Source organism: Chrysochloris asiatica, unplaced genomic scaffold (assembly GCF_000296735.1).
Source record: "Chrysochloris asiatica unplaced genomic scaffold, ChrAsi1.0 scaffold00136, whole genome shotgun sequence".
NCBI classification, from domain to species: Eukaryota; Metazoa; Chordata; class Mammalia; order Afrosoricida; family Chrysochloridae; genus Chrysochloris; species Chrysochloris asiatica.
This window is the reverse complement of record NW_006408654.1, coordinates 2502674-2523062: the sequence shown is the minus strand read 5'-3', so window position 1 is coordinate 2523062 and position 20389 is coordinate 2502674. Positions and strand designations below refer to the sequence as shown.

At 35.6% G+C, this 20389-nt stretch overlaps 1 protein-coding gene across 3 annotated transcripts in view; it reads left to right on the top strand.

Moving 5' to 3' along the window:
• The window catches only part of XRN1 (5'-3' exoribonuclease 1), a 223618-nt gene that overhangs the window by 160583 nt on the left and 42646 nt on the right, over nucleotides 1-20389 (top strand). For all 3 annotated transcript variants that reach the window (XM_006869856.1, XM_006869855.1, XM_006869854.1), the window contains exons 28-33: nucleotides 5-61; nucleotides 211-343; nucleotides 4363-4432; nucleotides 6597-6804; nucleotides 12877-12972; nucleotides 18555-18663. In XM_006869856.1, the coding sequence (XP_006869918.1) occupies nucleotides 5-61; nucleotides 211-343; nucleotides 4363-4432; nucleotides 6597-6804; nucleotides 12877-12972; nucleotides 18555-18663 (673 nt within the window). The remainder of the gene's footprint in view (nucleotides 1-4; nucleotides 62-210; nucleotides 344-4362; nucleotides 4433-6596; nucleotides 6805-12876; nucleotides 12973-18554; nucleotides 18664-20389) is intronic.

The window sequence follows — 20389 nt, the reverse complement described above, 5'->3', positions numbered from 1 at the left end:
TCAGCAAAGAAAGAATAGCAAGAAGGTCCGAGTGACAGTGAAGCCCCATTTGCTGTACAGAGTAAGTTTCGTACCAAAGAACTCACAGTGTTTGCTTTCACTCTGAAAATGTAGAAGGAATAAATTTTATTTTAATATATTTATTTAACGATATGGAAAAACACATTTTTTGTCTTTTCAAATTAGAATGAATAGCGTTCTTTTCTTCAGCCTTTAGAACAGCAACATGGAGTAATTCCTGATCGCGATGCAGAATTTCGACTCTTTGACCGTGTTGTAAATGTGAGGGAGAACTTTTCAGTTCCTGTTGGCCTTCGAGGCACCATTATAGGCATTAAAGGGGGTAAGATTACAATCCTTGGCGTGTCTTCAACTGTATTTATACCATAAAATAAAACAGAAATTTGTGTTCCTTTTTTCTGTGCTGCAGGCATCTATAAATCAGGGGGTAAATTACATCCTCATATGTTGTAATTTCTTTTCATTTTAGTATATATATATTTTTTTAATTAATCTTAGCCAAAAGGCCAAGAAGCAGTCAGGTTATATTTTGCAGCAGAAATTCATCTTTTGATCTTGTATAATCATTTGGGAAGTCGTTTAAAAAAAACGGTAAGTTGAGAAAGGCCTGCTGAGAATTTGGAGGTTTTTTTATACCAGTTACAATTGTACAAGGCTTTGATGAGTATGAATGTCTTCATGAAACTAAGAAAAAAAAATTTATCATCCATCCTTAATTAATTTTTCATTGAATCTTGCTCAGAGATTGGTCTTAATTTTTATTAAAATCTCATGGTTTCTGTGGAGAAACAAACATAATGAATTTATAGTTAAAATAATTGAAAATTAAATTTTTATGTTAATTTAAATTTGTTAATTTCGCTAAATTATGTACAAAAATACTATCAGAGAAATGATGCCCTTTGGCTTACAAAAATCTCTTTAATTGTCTCTCTAAAAACTCCCAAAATAAAAGTAATACCATATTTAGGTATGTAATTCTAGAAATAAAGGAAAAGTGAGAACAAATGGTTTCATATATTTAGCTATAAATTGTAGAAGATTTTTAATAAATATCACCAACCTTTAGAAACACCAAGGGCTGGTTAGAATATATAACAAGACCTCTTGTAATTCTGATAGTAATATCTGATTAAATTATATGCAAGGTATGCAAAAATCAGCTATATTTCCAGATACTGGCAATGAATAGTTAGAAATTGAAACTTAAAAAAAAAATTTTTATTAAATATATCTACTAAGGCTTACATTTAACATAACATGTAAAAGAACCAGTAAGTATGCTAAGAAACACCATACACTGCGGAGAGAAATTAAACACACTCAGAATTAATGGAGAGATGTACTTTGTTGGTGGATCAGAAGTCTCAATATTGTTAAGATGTCATTTGTTTTGATTCACATATTCAGAGCACTATCATTCAAAATCCCAGCATCCTATTTGTAAAAATTGACAGGCTGGTTCTAAAATTCATATGGAAAGCAAAGAATCTAGACTAATTAGAGAAGTAATAATACCTGATTTCAAAACTTATTAAAAGCTATTGCAATGACAGCAATGTGGATTGGCATAAGTTGTTGTTGTTAAGTGCCGTCAAGTCAGTTCCAACTCATAGCAACCTTGTATGAGGTCTTCAAGGAGCAGCTGGTTTGAACTACTGACCTTGCAGTTAGCACACTAGTGTTTATCCTATAGAATGATGCTCAAAATCTTAGTCCTGTATATAGTTTCCAAGAAGCGACTTTTTACTGCCAAGTCGTGTGGTTCAAACTGACTTTGTAGTCCAGTGCTTATCCTACAGCACCACACCAGGACTCCAGTCTACCATAGGACCATGCCATTCTACATAGATCAATTATATAAAGTCCAAAAACAGATTCACACATATACAGTTAACTGATTTTCTAACAATGGTAATTCAGTGAAGAAAGAGTAATGTTTTTAACAAACAGTGAAGGAACAACTAGATAACTATATGTAAAAAATGAACCCCTGTAGAAATTAACTCAAATATGAAAGCTAAGATTATAGAACTTCTAGAAGGAAACGGGGTGAAAATCTTATCAATCTAGGGTTTGGCAAAGATATTTTAAACAGAACCAAAAAAAAAAAAACTGAACTATATAAAGAAGTATAATTTGGATTTCATCCAAATTTCAAAAGCTTTTGCTCTTTAAAAGACACTATCACAGAAATGAAAGAAAATATTTACAAAACATCTAACAAAATTCTTTACTTATATAAAGAATTTTTTAAACTCAATAATAAGATAACCTAATTTTTTAATGGGCAAAATAGTTGAATATATATTTCACTACAAAAGATATATGGATAACAAATGTGCACACAAAGATTTTCAACATCTTTCATTAGTCGTTATGGAAATGCAAATTTAAGCTAAAATAAGATCATATCACACACCAACTATTGTTGTTAAGTGCTGTCGAGTAACTCATAGCATAGGGTTTAAAACCAGTATAGGGTTTCCGAATAGCAGCTGGTAAATTTGAACTGCCAACCTTGTGGTTAGTGAGCCAGTGCTGATCCTACCACACCATACCAACTACAATTATTTAAATGTAAAAGATTGACTCTACCAAGTGTTAGCAAGGATGCAGAACAACAAGAACTCACATGCATTGTTTGTGAGTATGTAATGATACAATCACTTTGGAAAATTTTTTGTCAGGTACTTATAATATTAAGCATTAGTCTTCCATATTGTTTTTGCTGTTAAGTGCCTCTGAGTCAGTTCTGACTCATAGCAGCCATGTATAGGGTTTCTAAGGATCAGCTGGTAAGTTTGAACTGCCAACCTTATGGTTGACAGTCCAATGCTGATACTACAATGCCACACCGGGACCCAGATATTCCATTCCAGATATTTACCCAAGAGAAATGAAGACATATGTCCTCAAATACACTTATTCATGAATCTTCATAACAGTTTTATTTGTAGTAACCAAAACCCTGGGCGCAATTCAATTGCCATAAGTAGATGATGGGATAAACAACGTATTGGATATTCATACAACTCATACTGATAACAATAAGAAATGAAAAAATTACACATAACATGGATGACTTAAAATTAGTATGATGAGTGAAAGAAGCCATACCAAAAAAGTATACTGTATGATACCATTTATATAACATTGTATAAATACAAATCTGACAGCAGATTCTTAGTGGTGTTTAAGAAAGGAAGAGTTAGATTATAAAAGGACACAAAATAAATTCCAGGCATGATTATCTTAATTATGATGACTTCATGGTTATATGTGTACGATGTTGTTAAGTGCCATAGAGTTGGTTTTGGCTCATAGCGACCTTGTGTAGTGTGTCCAAATCTTTAGATCTTTTTCAGGAGCAGAAAACCTCATCTTTCTTCTGCAGAGTGGCTGATGGGCTCAAACCGCCAACCTTGTGGTTCCCAGTCCAGTGCTTATCTTATGGAGCTACTGCTCCCCATGTAAATGATAAAACATATCAAATTGTGTCCTTTTAAGTTAGTATAATTTATGTCATTTAAATCCAGATAAAACAGTTTAAAAGCAAAATACAACAGTACATTCCCAGCAAACAATCACTTGTATAGGAAGCATTTACAGACTGTTTATAATAGCAAAAAGTCAGAAACAACCTCACTGTTCATTAGTAGAATAGACAGATTATGGTATTTCCATAAATAGCATAATGTACATCCAGAAAACTGAGCATATATTCAAATTGATGAATCCCACAGATTCAGTGTTGAACTAAATAAAAGTAAATGGCAGAAGAGTTTATTCTCTTTGATATCATATGTATAGTGGTTAAAAACTTGAAAAATGTACTACATACTTTTAGGGATATATTGCTATGAGTCGAAACCAACAAGATGGCACTGAACATTAACAACAACAACATGTCCTGGTGTGACATTGTAGAATTAGCACTGGACCACAAAGTCAGTTTGAACTGCCAATTCGATGGTTCAAACTTAACCAGTTGCTTTTCAGAAACCCTATACAGTGTCACTATGAGTCATAACAGACTCGACAGCGCTTACCAGCATACATTTGTAGTTGAAGTATAAAGAAATATATAGGAATCATAGATATGAAATAGAAACTAACTGTTAGCTAATTGGGAAATGGGGCACAATGGTTTTCTACAGTATTGGCTTTCTGTTACTTATCATAGGTGAAGGTCATTTTATTATTTTACCAGTTTTCATATCCATAATATACAAATATGAACAATAAATTATTTTGAGTGCTCAAATAATTATTTGCTGATTTCCTCATGTGTTTTTAATCCTCTTCCTCCTTCCCAACTCCCTTTCTCTCTTTTAATAGCTAATAGAGAAGCTGATGTACTATTTGAAGTATTATTTGATGAAGAATTTCCTGGAGGTTTAACAATAAGGTTTGTATTTCTAGATGTTACTTGCACTTTGTAAATGTTTGGGAATGTATCTGTGTGATTATATTTTACATTGTTTACTTGTTTCTTTTGTCATCCAGAGTTTCACTTGATATTTTATGTGACAACATACTTGATACTTGGGATATAACTGTGAATAAAACAGGCATAACTTCTACCCTCAGTAGAGCTATTGAAGGAGAAAACTAAGCAACTAATTACAATATGATCAGTTAATTAAAATTGCTTAATGCTTGGAAAGAGTGGTGCAGATCGCTATTACATGTATGAGTACCAGAAAGCCATGTTTGAGGGAGTGATACTTAAGCTGTTAAAGAATTAATAATAGTTAACTAGGAAAAGAGGCTGGCATTAGTGTGACACTATAGGATAAGCACAGGACTGGTAACCACAAAGTTGGAATCTCAAAACCATCAGCTGCTCTAAGTTTGAACTGACTGAATGACACACAGCAACAACAACAGAGGAAGAGGAAGGAAGAGTGAAAAGGGCTTCAGGGCGAGGGGACAACATGCAATAAAGGGCATTTTCACTCATTAAGGAGCTGAAAGAATGCTACTGTGGCTAAGCTTCAGAGACTAAGTGAAGTTGTTGTTAAGTGCCATTGAGTCGGTTCCGACCCATAGCGCCCCTGAACATGGTTTCTGAGGCTGTAAATCTTTAAGGGAGCAGAAAGCCTCATCTTTCTCCCGTGGAGCAGCTGGTGGTTTCGAACTGCTGACCTTGCAGTTCACAGCCCGATTCATAATCACTACGCTTAAGTGTAAGATAAGAGCAGTGTCTTTATTGTGCAGGGACTTGTAAGCCATGGGTAAGATTAAGTATATTTTTGGGAAGCATCAATAAAAAGAAAGATTAAAATTATAGTAGAAAGGGTCATGACAGAATAAGAGGCATCATGGTATATTAAAGTGTTACTTTCCCACTTAAAGTTTGCGTTACCTTGGATAAGTTAGTTAGAAGCATTCTGACCATCAGTTTCCTCATCTGTACTGAAGATACATACTTCACTAGGTTATTGTGAGGATAAAATGAAATACTTCCCACTTTTCTTGTCCATCTTCTAAAAATTAGCAGGAAAACTAAACACAATTTAACTTAGTTTCTCTTTTCTCCTCTAATTTTATTAATGACCCTGATGTCATAGTGGATTGTGCGTTGGTAAGCAGTTCGAATCCTCCAGCCAGTCCATGAGAGAAAAATGAGGCTTTCTGCTCCGTTAAAGATTCATAGCCTCAGAAACCCTCTACAGGGTTGCTGTAAGTCAAAACCGAATCAATGATATTAGTTAGTGCTAGAAGATATCTCCCCATGGTTGGGAGATACTCAGAATTCATAGTGACTACAGCAGTGGACTTAAGCATACCAGTTATTATGAAACATACCATTTTATTCTGTTGTACAGAGAGGCTTTCCATGAATCAGAGCCAACTTAACAGCAGCTACAACCAACAGCACTCCTTATACCAAGTGGTCACCTTCAGAACGCTGTTCTCTTTTACAACTTGGATACCTATCCTGATTATCAGGAGCACCAGAAAGGCATGTTTGAGGGAGTGATATTTAAGGTGGGACTTGAAGGATGAATATTAATTAACTAGGGGAAGAGGGGGAACTCCTGGTGTGGTGCTGTAGGATAAACATTGGTCTGTTAACCACAAGGTCAGAGGTTCAAACCTGCCAACCACTCCTCAGAAACCCTATACAGAGTTGCTATGAGTCAGAACCAACTTGATGGCACTTAACAACAACAGGGAAAGAGGGCGGCACTGTTGTGATTCTGTAGGATTCACACTGGACTGGTAACTGCAAGACTTTCCTATCTATGCTCTCCAAATGCTGTATTTGTTTATTAATTCTGAATATGGGCTTCTTGCTGGGTGCTGTCAGGTTGATTTGACTCAGAGTTAAACTGCCCTGTAGGGTCTCCTGGGTTGTAATCGTTACAGAAAGCAGAACACCAACTCTATCTCCTGTGGAACTGCTGGTTGAAACTACCAATTTGTTCATAGTAGCATACAGCTGTTATATCTCCAGGAGTCCTTGATGATGGACTGTCTTCCCCCCTAAAAATTTATTTTATTTTCCTTCCCCCTAGCACATGTAATATTCTTTCCCTCTAACGCTAATATTATTATATTTTTAGGTGTTTACCTGGTAGAGGTTATCGACTGCCAACAAGTGCCTTAGTGAATCTTTCTCACGGGAGTCGCTCTGAAACTGGAAATCAGAAGTTGACAGCCATAGTGAAACCTCAACCAGTTGTGAATCATTATTGCTCGAATTCATCAGTTTCATCAGGGCGTTTGGGAGGCCTCAACCATTCCCCTCAATCACTTTTTGTTCCTACTCAAGTAAGACACTCAGTCTTTAATATCAGTATCCTTTTTACAAATCAAAGAAACACTGTGTACATAATAGTTGATTAATAACTAATTGAATATCTAGTTTAAATTAGTTTTTCCTTCTTCAAAAAGTTTGGAACAAGTCAATTCCAAATTTCTAAAATTATTATAAGCCGAACAATGCATTTGATAGCATTTTAACTATTATAAAATTACAGTTACATAAAAAAAATCATTTTGTTTAAATAATGAGCTTGAGACTATACATATTTTCTCTTTATATATTTATTTTTCAAATTAGCATCTAAATTTATTTCTTATACACTCTACCCCATGCTATCTGCTATAAATTAAAACAAGTCCACATGAGCCAAAATATGACCTTGAACATATCCCACCTGAATTTAGAAATCATCTCAAGAACAGATTTGATGCATTAGACACTGATGACTGAAGTGGGATGACATCAAGAACATCATACAAGAAGAAAGCAGAAAGTCATTAAGAAGACAAGAAAGAAGTCTAGGGTGCACTGAAGGCAATGGTAAAGAAAAAGGCTCTGGGAATTGATGGAATACAAATTGAAATCTTCTATCAAACTGATGCAGCACTGGAGGCACTCACTCATCTATGCCAAGAAATTTGGAAGACAGCTATGTGTCCAACTGATTTGATTGGACGAGGTCCATATTTGTGCCCATTTCAAAGAGAGGTGACCCAGTGGAATGTGGATATCACTGGACAGTATCATTAATATCACAAGTAAATTTTACTAAAGATAATTCAAGAACAACTACAACAGTACCTTGATAGGGAACTACCAGAGGCTCAAGCCAGATTCAGACAAAGATGGATCTTGGCTGAAAGCAGAGAATACCCGAACAATGTTTGCCTGTGCTTTATTGACTATGCAAAGAATTTCAGTTGTGTGAATCATGACAATATTGCGAAGAATGAGTATTCCAGAGCACTGAATTATGTTTATCACGAACATATACATTGACCAAAAGGTACTCATTTGAACAGAACAAGGGGACACTGAATGGTTAAAATCAGAATGGTGTGTGCCAGGGATGTATCCTTTCACCATACTTATTCAGTCTGTATGCTGAGCAAACAAACTGAGAAGCTGGATTATATGAAGAAGAACATGGCATCTGCAATATGCAGATGAAACAGCCTTGCTTGCTGAAAGCAAACAGGTCTTAAAATACTGATGACAATTAAAGAACACAGCCTTCAGCATGTGTTATGACTCAGTTTAAAGAAAACAGAAGTCCTCACTGCTGGACCAGTCAATAACATCAAGATAAATGGAGAAAAGATTGAAGTTGTCAAAGACTTCATTTTGCTCAGATCAGCCATACCATCAGTACTCATGAAACAACAGTCATGAATTCAAACAACATATTGCATTGGGCAACTCTGTTATACGAGACCTCTTTAAAGTGTTCAAGAGCAAAGATGTCAGTTTGAGGACTAATGTGCACCTAACCTAAGCAGTGTTATATTCAACAGCCTCTTATCCTTATGAAAGTTATACTATGAATAAGGAAGACTGGAGGAGAATATTAAAAGTACCATGGACTGCCAGAAGAACAAAAAATCTGTTGGAAGAAGTATAGCCAGAATGTTCCATAGAAGTCAAGATGGCCTGACTTTGTCTCTCATACTTCAGACACATTATCAAGAGGGACCAGTCTCAGGAGAAGGACATCATGCTTGGTAAAGTGTGTCTGGGGTGGGTGGGGGGGTCAGCAAAAAAGAGGAAGAGTGCCAGTGAAATGGATTGGCACAATGGCAGTAGCAATGGGCTCAAGTGTATCAGTGATTATGAGGTTGATGCAGGACTGGCTAGTGTTTCATTCTGTTGTGCATAAAGTCACTGTGAGTCAGTACGGACTTGACAGTACCTCAACCACAGCAGCAGCATCTGCTATAGATGACGTAAATTTCAAAGTTATTGAAATAAAAGCTTGATTATCGAAAACAATTTTCATACTCTTATTTTACACGTAAAAAATGTCTAAACAATAAATGTTTTGTTATATATATCTTTACCACATTTAAAAGGCAAAACCCACTTTCTGGTTTCTACCAGGAACTCATGAATGATTTCCTTTATTTCATTTCAGGACAAAATTTGTGTTTTCTTGTTTAAGACACTTCTTGTTGTTAAGTGCCTCAAGTCAGTTCTGACTTATAGTAACCCTGTGTAGGGTTTCCGAGGAGCAACTGGTGAGCTTGCAATTCAAACAACTTACGGTGCAGTACATTATCCCACAGTGCCACACTAACTTTACTTAATTCCTTGGCCCCGTATCTTTCCCTCAACCAAATATTTTTCAACCTAAATGATGTAGGTTTATTATAGAACAAATAGAGAACACAGATGTGTAGATAGTAACCAAGGAAATACAAACATAAAAACTCTCAAATCTCATAGTTACTGCTGTTAAATTGTGGTGCATATTTTTTTAGTTTTATTCTGCATAGAATCACTTTCTCATAAGTGAGAGCTAATTTGTTAATCTATTATATTACCTTAGTGTGAAAGGAAGGTTTCAAAAATAAAATATTTAGATGTTAGTTTGTGATAATTTATTAGTGTATTGGGAGACTATTGGTCAGAGTGCTTATTTTGGAAAATCTGTTTAAAAAGTTTGTTGTACTTTTTAATTAAATCATTCGATACCCATTCATATAAAGATTAGTTTCATACCAGTACAAGAGAGCTTAAAAAAAATTCATGGAAATTTTTTTGTAATTCCATTTTATCATGAACGTTTTAAGCTCCCTCATGTTGTTGTTGTTGTTAAGTGCCGTCGAGTCGGTTCCGACCCATAGCGACCCTGTACAGCTCCCTCATAGAATACCTTTTTAAGAAACTTCTTGTTGTGAATTGAGTGACAACAACTGTTTATAGACAAGATCATCAGTTTTACATACAACAAATAATACACTTTGTTTCATCTCAATGATTGCAATCCTCTCCCTGCAACAACAGTTATCCCACTTCCTCTCTGTGCTTCCTATTTCCACTCTACCCACCTTCTTATCCCTTCTCAATTTTGTTCCTAAGTAAATGTTGCCCTTTTGATGCTGAATGATTTACCATTCAATGGTGAGCATACTTTGCTAGTATTGTTGTTCTCCTTATGTACCTATCTACTGCTTGGATTAAAATTGGGCCAAGAGGGTAAGTTCCTTTCCACCTGAAGAGTAGCCAAGGGTTTCTCCAGTCTTTTTCGGACCAGTAAGCTTGGTCTTTTTTTTTTTTCCTTTACAATTTTGAGTTTTGTTTCACGTTTTCTTCCACTCTCTCTGGGACCTGCTAATGTGATCCTTTTCAGAGCAGTTGGTAGTGGTAGCCAGTCACCATTGTGTTCTTCTCTTAGATGGTAGCTCATGAGTGATCCCAGATGCTAGTCACCTGTTTGGGGTGCTTTTTTTTTTTTTTTTTTTTAAACCAGCTACCTTTTTTATTGTAGAAGTAGAAATGCAAAATATCTGGTACGGTACAGCCCATTCCTTCTGAAACCAACAGACAGTAATATTGCATACATACACACACTTAAACACATGTGAGAGGAATTCAAAAGGTTAATAGGAAATGCCATGTGAGAATCAGAAACATATATAGTCATGAAAAAGAAAATGAAACTAAAAGGTAAAATTAAAAAATAGAAACTTTCTCAACATTAGTTCCACCTTTATGAGTGATGATGCCAGACACTTTTATGAGTGATGATGCCAGCCATTTAGTCCATCCCAAAAGAACTGAGGGTCCTGGGAATTTAACCAGGCCAATGAAGTCTGTTTTACGTATTAACTGAAGAAAAATGGGTGTCTTTTAAAGGTTTTTTAAGGTTAGGAAACAAAAAGAAGTCAAAGGAGCCAAGTCTAGACTGTAAGGAAAAATGCCTAAAGACTTCCCATCTAAACTCTCACAGAATTGCCTGTGCTTGATGAGAGGAATGAACAGGGACATTGTCATGGTCAGGAAGGATTCTCTGGTGAAGCTTACCCAGAGAATCTTATTTTCTGGTAAAGCTTTGGCTTTCTCAAAATACTCATAATAAGCAGATGTTACTGCTCTTTGGCCCTCCAGAAAGTCAACAAGCAAAATGTCTTCAACATCCTATGTTTTGGGTGTGGGGTTTTTTTGTTTTATTTTTAAAAACTGATCTTATAACAGTCATTAACATTATCAGAGTTATGTAATTAATTGCACTATAGACATGTTTATAACTTAGCCAAAACACTGATTTTTAGAATTCCCCAAGACTTATGGTTTGAACTTTCCTATGTGTCTTTTGGTAAACTGCAGTATTGTTTAAATATACCTGTCTTTTTGTGTATTGTTACAAAATAGGATGTGGAACATTGTCTTTGTGGACTATGGTATACCAATTGACCAGTGTGTCCCCTGAGACTATGGTCTTAGCCCCCACACCCAGCAACTCATGCCTTAAGATGTTATATAATATCTAACAAGTTCTCATCCTTTTGCCCCTGTATGCTCCACCACTTACACGAGTCTGTCAGTTTGTTGCTCTGTAGTGGTTTGCATGTTGCTGTGATGCTGGAAGCTATGCCACTGGTATTTTGAATGCTGACAGAGTCACCCATGGTGGACAGGTTTTAGTTTAACTTCTAGACTAAGTCTCAGAAGAAGGAGAGGCGGACTACTTCTGAATGTTTAGCCACTGAAAACCTGATGAATAGCAGTGGAACACTGCCAGATAGCACCAGAATATTGACTACTCAGACATGATAAGTAGCACCAGAATGTTGTCAGGTATACTGCCATAAGGTGAGCCCCTTAGGTTGACATGAACTCAAAATATGCCTGGGGAAGAGCTGCTTCCTCAAAGTAGAGTTGACCATGATAATACAGGACCTTCACTTGCTGATGGGGTACAGTTCAAAATGATGAAAAACAGCTTCAAACAGCCATTAATAATTGGAATATGGAATGCAAGAAGTATGAATCTAGGAAAATTAGAAGTTGTCAAAAATAAAATGAAACACATAAACGTTGATACTCTAGGTATTAGTAAGCTGAAATGAACTGGTATTAGCCATTTTGAATAAAAAAATCATATAGTTTATTATGTTGGGAATGACAAAGAAGAATGATGTCACATTCATCATCAAAAAGAACATTTCAAATGTAACAATACACGATAGGATAAATGTGAAACTAATATTCTCCCATGTAAACTATCACATAATTCACAATAGACAGTTTTTTAAAAAAAGAACATTTCAAGATCTATCTTGATGTATAATGCTGTCTGTAGCAGGATAATATCCATATGCCTACAAAGAAGACCAGTATTATTCAAATATACACACCAACACTAAAGCCAGCGATGATGAAATTGAAGAATTCTGCTAACTTCTTCAGTCTAAAATTGATCAAATATGCAGTCAAAATGTAGTGATTGGAATGGAAAAATTGGAAACAATGAGGAAGGATCAGTAGTTGGAAAATAACGCCTTGGTGATTGAAATGATGCTGGAGATCGCATGATAGAATTTTGCAAGATCAATGACTTCTTCATTGCAAATACCTTTTTTTAACAACATAAAAGACGATTATACACTAGTAATGTAGGCAGGCAGGTCTCAGTCTCTCCAAACCTTTGCCAGCATTTGTTTTCTGCTTTTTTGAACTTTGCTATTAATGCTTGGGTGATACAATATCTCATTGTTGTTTTGATTTGCATCTCTCTAGTGACTAGTATGGCGCTGTGGGTTAATGTGCCAGACTGCAAAGCCATTTGAACTATAAGGTCAGTGGTTCAAGCTCACCAGCTACTCTTCAGAAACCCTATACAGGGTCTCTGTGGGTCGGAATCAACTCGAAGGCACTTTAACAACAACATCAACAATGACTAGTGATTGAAAATATGTCTTCATATGATTGTTGGCCACCTGAATGTCTTCTTCCTCATAGCATATGTTTATGTACAAATTATACCTATTTTAGTACTAGAGAATAAATTGTTTGATTTTTAATAAGAATCTTTATTCATGTTTTATATCCTGATGAATTTGCTTGTGTTTTGCTAGGTATCTCCTAAAGAAGATGATGAATTTTGTAACATTTGGCAGTCCTTACAAGGATCTGGAAAGGGTCAATATTTTCAGCCAGCTATTCAAGAGAAGGTTAGTATACCATGTTTGATAGACAATTCATTTACATAATAAATATTTTTATATTTCTCTTTTAAGCATGCAGTGATTCTTTTTTTCCTTAAGTCACAAAAGAAAGAAAATGACAGTTGTAACCATAAATGTACATCTTTTTACAGACGTATTTTTAAAATGTTGGACCTATAAGTAAAAATTTAGAAATTTTTTTTCTCTTTATTCAAAGTTTTTTTTTTTTTTCCCAAAATGATAACTACATTTAAAAATCTTCAAGGGCCCTATTGGTTTTCATTAATGTATTTGTTTCCATTTAAGTATAAGTTTTCTGTTGGCAATTGATTGTCTTTACATATGAGCAAACAAAATCACATTCCTTGATAAAGTTTTAGAGGAGAAAGAAATGCTGCTAAGAGAGTAGAGACTCAGCCAAAGGGAGGAAGGGGAAAAGGAATGAATTCCTACTCTAATTTTTACTAGTTACTAGGACTCGTGGTGCGGCGATGTCCGATAAGCACTGGACAACAAGGTCGGTATGAACCACCAGATTGGTGATTCTAACTCACCATCAGATCTTTGGAAACCCTATATAGGGTTGCTATGAATTGGAACTGACTCAATATCACTTAAACAACAGCTTTGATAGCCTGATAAGGAACAACTGTGGGTTTGAACCGCCAACCTTGTGGTCCATAATTCAGTGCTGATCCTACAGTGCCATACCAGGGAGTCACTTATGTTGATAGTATAATCTAGAAATCAGAAAGAAGGTGCTGACTTCCCCAACATTCCATTTTTCACCAGCAAAAGGCATTGGCAAAGGACAGATACATTAATGCAGATGGATGGGCTTGGGGGATTATCTCATTGCAGAAGGAGCCCCCAAATAGGCTTTTGCTATTTTATGGCCCACGGTCCGGGATGAGGGAGAAGAGGCAAGGCTATGAACAGATTGAGTAAAAGTGAAGAAAAATGTCTTCAAGGGCCCTCATAATGAGGGCTCAACAGAGATGCTTAGGAAAGACTTAAGGTCCATTGATATAGAAGCCTCTAAATATAGACATTTTGAGCTAAGAATGCAGATATATATATACCAGGGTATTTCAAAAAGTAAAAAGATAGAAGTAAAATAAAATATACTAGAATTATTTCACAAACCTTTTGAAACCCCTCTTATGTAAAAGCATTTCTGGCCCAGGGAGGGAAATGAAGGCGGCACCTGATTACTTGACTGTAACTCAAGTGTGGGTAGGGCATTTTGAGGCCTTCTAGCTAAAGGTAGATCTGAATAACTGAAAGGATGTTGTTGTTAGGTGCCTTCTTGTCAATTCCAACTCATAGTGGCCTTATGCACAGCAGAACAGAACAGTGCCTAGTGCTGCCTCATCCTCATAATCATTGTTAAACTTGAGCTTATTGCTACTGCCACTCCATTTCATTGGGAATCTTCCTCTTTTTAGCTGACCATCCACTTTACCTAGCATGATGTCCTTATCCAATGACTGGCCCCTCCTGATACTATGTCCAAAGCAAGAGAGATGAAGTCTTGTCATCCTGACTTCCAAGGAGCATTTTGGTATTCCCTGAGTTGGGGAAGATTGCAGGCCAAGTAGCTTTGTTGATGAAAATCAGAAATTCAGCTTTGGACAGTTATATTTGGCCAAATAGCTTATATATGTTAATGTAAAGTAAAGAAAATGGATGTAGATAGAGAAGTCTAATCCCTAAGTCTTTATCTGTAAAGAATCAGAAAAATTAAGTGAAACTGACAAAAGACACTGATCTAGAACAGCCTATGAGAGAGGAAGAAAACCAGGAGAGCATGGCTTTCTTGATGCCAAGTAAAATCTAGATGTCTATAGGAAAGTGATCAACTTGTCAGATGCTGTTAGCAGCTCAATTAAGGTGATAACTAAGAATTGGCCGTAAGGTTTATCACATGGAAATCATTGGAAATCTTGACAAGAGCAGTTTCAGTGAAATGATGGGAATAAAAGATTTAAATAGAATGGGTTTACCAAGATACAGGGAGAAGAGAAATAAGGGACAAGTACTTTAAAAGAATTTTGTTCTAAAAGAAAACATTACCCTTGGCCTTGTCCAACTTTTTAATTCTTGTTTCACTGGACATGTTCTCCAAAACTTAACATCAGTTTATTTTTATTTGTTTTCTCTTTTGCTGTATTCCTTAACTGGTAGCTTCAGCTCTTTCCTGTGTGCTGATTTCACACAATCTATATTTCTAGTTCCAACCTCTCACTCAGTATTGAATTCAGAATCTCCAGCTTTCTAGAGCATAGGTGTAGCAGGAGTTCCTACCATCACCTCAATCTAAATATGTCTCAGAATTGACCTCATGTAAATCCATATTTCTTTTGGTTATCTCACCATTTCCCAGCCATAGAATCTCAAAAGCTTGGAGTAGATATTTATTTGGTTTTTCTTTCTAAAATTGCATTGCTAATGAAACCATAAACTTTCAATTCCTTGTAAATTCCAGATAACTGGACCTTAGATGGTCATCTCAAACCTGGACTAACTTCCTTTCTGCTCTTACCATTTCTTCTTTCCCTTTAGACTTACTTACATTGTTTGTTGTTGTTAAGTGTGTTGAGTCGGTTCCAACTCATAGCAACCCTATATAGGGTTTCCCAGGGGCTGCTGGTGTGTTTGAACCTTTGACCTTGCTGTTCAGACCAACTTTACAGTCCATTGCTTATCCTGAAGCACCACACAATGACTCCAATTAATCTTTTCTGAGAGCTCTTTCATCTGTGTTAGTCCCAAGGCATATTTGGGTAGTGTCTAGCTAATTAATAAGAGCTTCTGGGTCTGGACTCAATTTATGCCCTGAAGTCGTGTGGTGTGATGAATGTGGCATTGGAATCTGGATCAGGAAATCAGATTTTGTGACAAGAACTAAGGAAATCTTGTCATTTTCCAGGGCCTCTTTTGCTTATTTATTCAATTAAAGCGTTAGATTTAGATGACTTCCATAATCTTTTCCATACCTAAAGTACTGTGTTCCTATAACACTCTAGAATGTATAGGATTCCTTGTTCAGTACTACAAAAACTAACCTTAACTCCTTAAAGTAATATCTATGACTTTCCATAATCTACCTTTGTCTGATTTATACAAAGCATGCCCAACTACTTGGTAAAATCATCCATTCCAGTCAGATTGGTCTCTTTGCTTTCCCTTTTCCATGAGCAGATAATTTTTACTTCTAGAAATGTGCTCCTTTTATTCCTTCCACTCCAAATCCCTTTCCTCTCTCACTGTTTTGCCACAGTCTAGGTGAAGTTCTGCTATTCATGTTATCACACTAATTCCTGAAGATAGAATTCAACAACTTGATATTATGATTCTCAGAATCTACTGGACGAATCGTCTGGTATAAATGATCATTCATACTCATGTTTTTTACATCCTTAGTGTTCCAAGAATTGTTGTTGTTATGTGCTGGGGAATCGGTTCCAACTCATAACGACCCTGTATAAGGTTTCCGAGGAGTGGCTGATGAGTTTAAATCATCGACTTTGTGGTTCACACTGACTTTATGTTCCAGCGCATTAACCCACAGCGCCACACCAGCACTCCTCCAAGAATTATGAGACCCCAATTATGACTCTTGTAGTCCTGTTGTGACACTGTGGGTTAATGCATTGGACTGCAAAGTCAGTTTGATATACAAGGTCAGTGGTTCAAGCTCACCAGCTCCTCCCTGGAAACCCTAAACACGGTCACTGTTAGGTCAGAATCAACTCGACAGCACTTAATAACAACAACAACAATTATTAACTCTGTGGTTACGAATCGGGCTGCGAACCTTAAGGTCAGCGGTTCGAAACTACCAGCTGCTCCGCGGGAGAAAGATGAGGCTTTCTACTCCCGTAAAGATTTACACCCTCGGAAACCCTATACAGGGTCGCTATGGGTCGGAACCGACTCGATGGCACATAACAACAACAACAAATTCTGAAATGTTAATAAGCAGCCTAATTTCTCATGTGATGAGAAATTCAGAAGTTACCATAATAAAAAATTAGCTTTTATTGAAAAAATATTGTTATATTTTGCCAATAAAGTTAACAGTCTTTTGCCAGTATAGGCTAGACTTTTTTTATGTAGATTTCAGCTAGAGCACATTTTTTAAAAGAACGCAAAGAACTAGAGTCAACACTAGAATATTTGTTTTCTAATTACATTTATAGCACATTTTTTCTCTAAAGTGGTACCATGAAGCTAGATTTTAAAGGTAAATAAATCTGAGATCAAATGTCATCTCTTCCATTATTTAGTTCTTTGTGACAGCTTATCATTTGAGCCTCAGTTTACTCATTTATAAAATGGAATCAAAATATATCACAGCACTGTTATGAACATAAATAGTATTTTCATGATATTAAGATAATGGATGCAAAGTATATCTTTTTCATGCCTGGCACACACACACTCACAGAATAGTTACTTGTACCCATGTTTTCATCATGACATTCTGATCCGTCTCCGTAGTGTCAAAAACCCTACCAGCTATTGTGCTATACTGGTAGAAATCTTTTACCTCTTTCACCACATTGAACCTTCCTTCACACTTAGGCATATCACAAATACTTCTAACCCTGCCTGATACCAGCTATCACATGATTGTCTGTTTTCAGAAGAAAAAAATTGAGCTACCCAAAGTAAAATTGTGAGAAAATTATATTAAATATCTCCAGCCTCCATTTTTACTTGTTGACATTTTAACTACTTGGTTTTATTTTGCCATCAGGCTTCTCCTCCGTATCAAAAACACAAAAGAATTTGATAAAAATCTTTACGTTTATATGTAATTTAATTCTGTCCTTATTTATACTATCTCAAATACAGTTGCTTTGTAATCAGTCTTACTATCTGGTATCATTTGAAAACTTTGACAGTATAAGTATTTAAGAAAAATCAGGAAGGGGAGAAAGAGAAGTAAAAGTGAATGTAAATGAGCTAATAATATTCTTAACTTTCATAGCAGAATAAGAAATTATTCATTTTAATAGGTTTTTATGGAAATTTTAAAACATAATAAAATAGAAAATGCTCTAAATAACCCAGGGATACTCATCCCTTACCTTACACATACCCAGTTTTATTTTTTCTATAGTTCCCCACCCCTTACACTTACTTCCCACTCCCACCTCAAAGGTGGAACTATTTTGAAGCTAATATAAAGGGATATTTCTGTTGTGAAAAAAGCATTTGTCTACAGGTTATTTTCTCTTGTTTACTTTAGCGTCTTTATATATTAATTTAAACAATATTTAATGCTTTCTGTTGAAAAATAGCATTTGTGTAAAATTGTTTTCAGTGCCTCTTTCTATCCAATTAATGAATAGAGAAATGTCTGCAGTAATAGTTATTATATTATGATAGTTCTTTATGGGTGATGGGAACTAGAGGGGTGTTTTTAAATTCTCTTTACTCTTCTGCATTACTTAACTTTTTTCTAATGAGCTATCTATTTTTATAAAAATAACAAATGACTTTGTATTGAAACTTGAGAAAAAGAAGTAGTTATAATACTAAGATTTTGTTTAATTTATAAGAATTTCAATTTACAGGGCACACTTTTACCACAAGAACTAAATCAAGTAATGCAACACCATAAATCTGGCATTAATGACAGCAGTATTAAAGGTCAGCAAAGAAAACATGACCCTTACAGAAAATGTAAGTTTTAAATTAGAAAAGTATATTTGCAATACTAACTACTTGGTTTTGTTGTTTGTTTGTTTGTTTAATTAAGCTTTATTGATATATAATTCACTTAACATAAAATATATCATTTGTAAATGTACAGTTCGTTAGGCTTTTTTGTACTTTCACAAAATTCTGCAACCAGTGTTGTTGTTAAATACCGTCTAGTCGGTTCTGACTCATAGCAACCCTATATTGTGTTTTCAAGGAGCAGCAGGTGAATTTGAACTGCCGACATTGTGGTTCGCAGTCAAGTGCTGATCCTAAAGCGCCACACCAGGTGTCTACCATATCTAATTCTAGGAAATTTTTATCATCCCAAAAATAAACCCTGTATTTCTTATAGTCAGTCCCCATTTTCTCTTAGCCCTGACCAGTGTCAACAGTAATCTACTTTTAGTCATTATGGATTTGCCTATTCTGAACATTTCATATAAGTGTATCATATAGTCATATAATATGTGTCCTTGAATGACTGGCTCCTTTCATTTGGCATAATGTTTTCAATGTCCACCATGATGTAGCATGCATTAGTCCTTTATTCCTTTTTATGACTAATACTCCATTCTGAACCACTTCCATGGCACTTAACATTAACAATATTCTGTTCTATGGGTGTATTACAATTTGTTTATCCATTCATGAACTTATAAACATTGGGTTGTTTCTACTTTGGGGTTATTATGCTATTGTTGTTAAGTGCTGTTGAGGTGGCTCCAACTCATAGTGACCCTGTATTGGGTTTGCAACTGCCAACATTGTAGTTAGCAGTCCAGTGCTTATCTTACAGTGCTACATCAGGACTCCATAAATACACATGTGTAAGGTTGTTTTTTGTTTTTTGTTCATGTGTAAGTTTTTAATGTAAAATATCCTTCCAGTTTTTTTGCATAGGAGTAGAGTTGCTGGGTCATATGGCAACTCTATCTATAGCTTTTTGTGAAACTACCAAACTGGTTTTCAAAGTGACTGCACCATTTAAATTCTCACTACCAGTGTGTGAAGGTTCCAGTTTTTCCATATCCTCATCAACAGTTGTTATTTTCCTTTTTAAAAAATTTTTCCCTTCCTACTCTATGGGTCGGACCCGACTCGACGGCACTTAACAACAACAACAACAACTAGGTTAGTAGACTCTCATTGTTATTGTGATTTGCCATGTCATTAATGAGTCCTGATGTGGTGTGGCACTGTGGGTTAATGTTCTGGACTGTAAAGTCCGTTTGAACTGCAAGGTCAGTGGTTCAAGCTCACCAGCCACTCCTCAAAAACCCTATACAGGGTTGCTATGTGTCAGAACTGACTCAGCAACACTTAACAACAATAATGAATTGGACATCTTTTATGTTTATTTTTAATAACAATGAACATCTTTTCGTCTGCCTCTTGGCTGTTAGAATATTTTATTTAGAAACTGTCTGTTAAGGTCCTTTGCTCTTTTATTCTTATTATTATTATTATTGTTAAGTATTGTTATTTTCATTCTTAAGTTGTAAGTTCTTTCTGTTTCTGGATATTAGTCCCTTGTCTAATGTATGATTTGCAAATATTTACTCCCATTGTGACCTGTCTTTCACTTTCTCTATAGAATTCATGAAGAATTAAGGGGGAAAAAAAAAAATATATATATATATAGGAGCTCTGGTAGCGTAGTGGTTACGAATCGGGCTGCGAACCTTAAGGTCAGCGGTTCGAAACT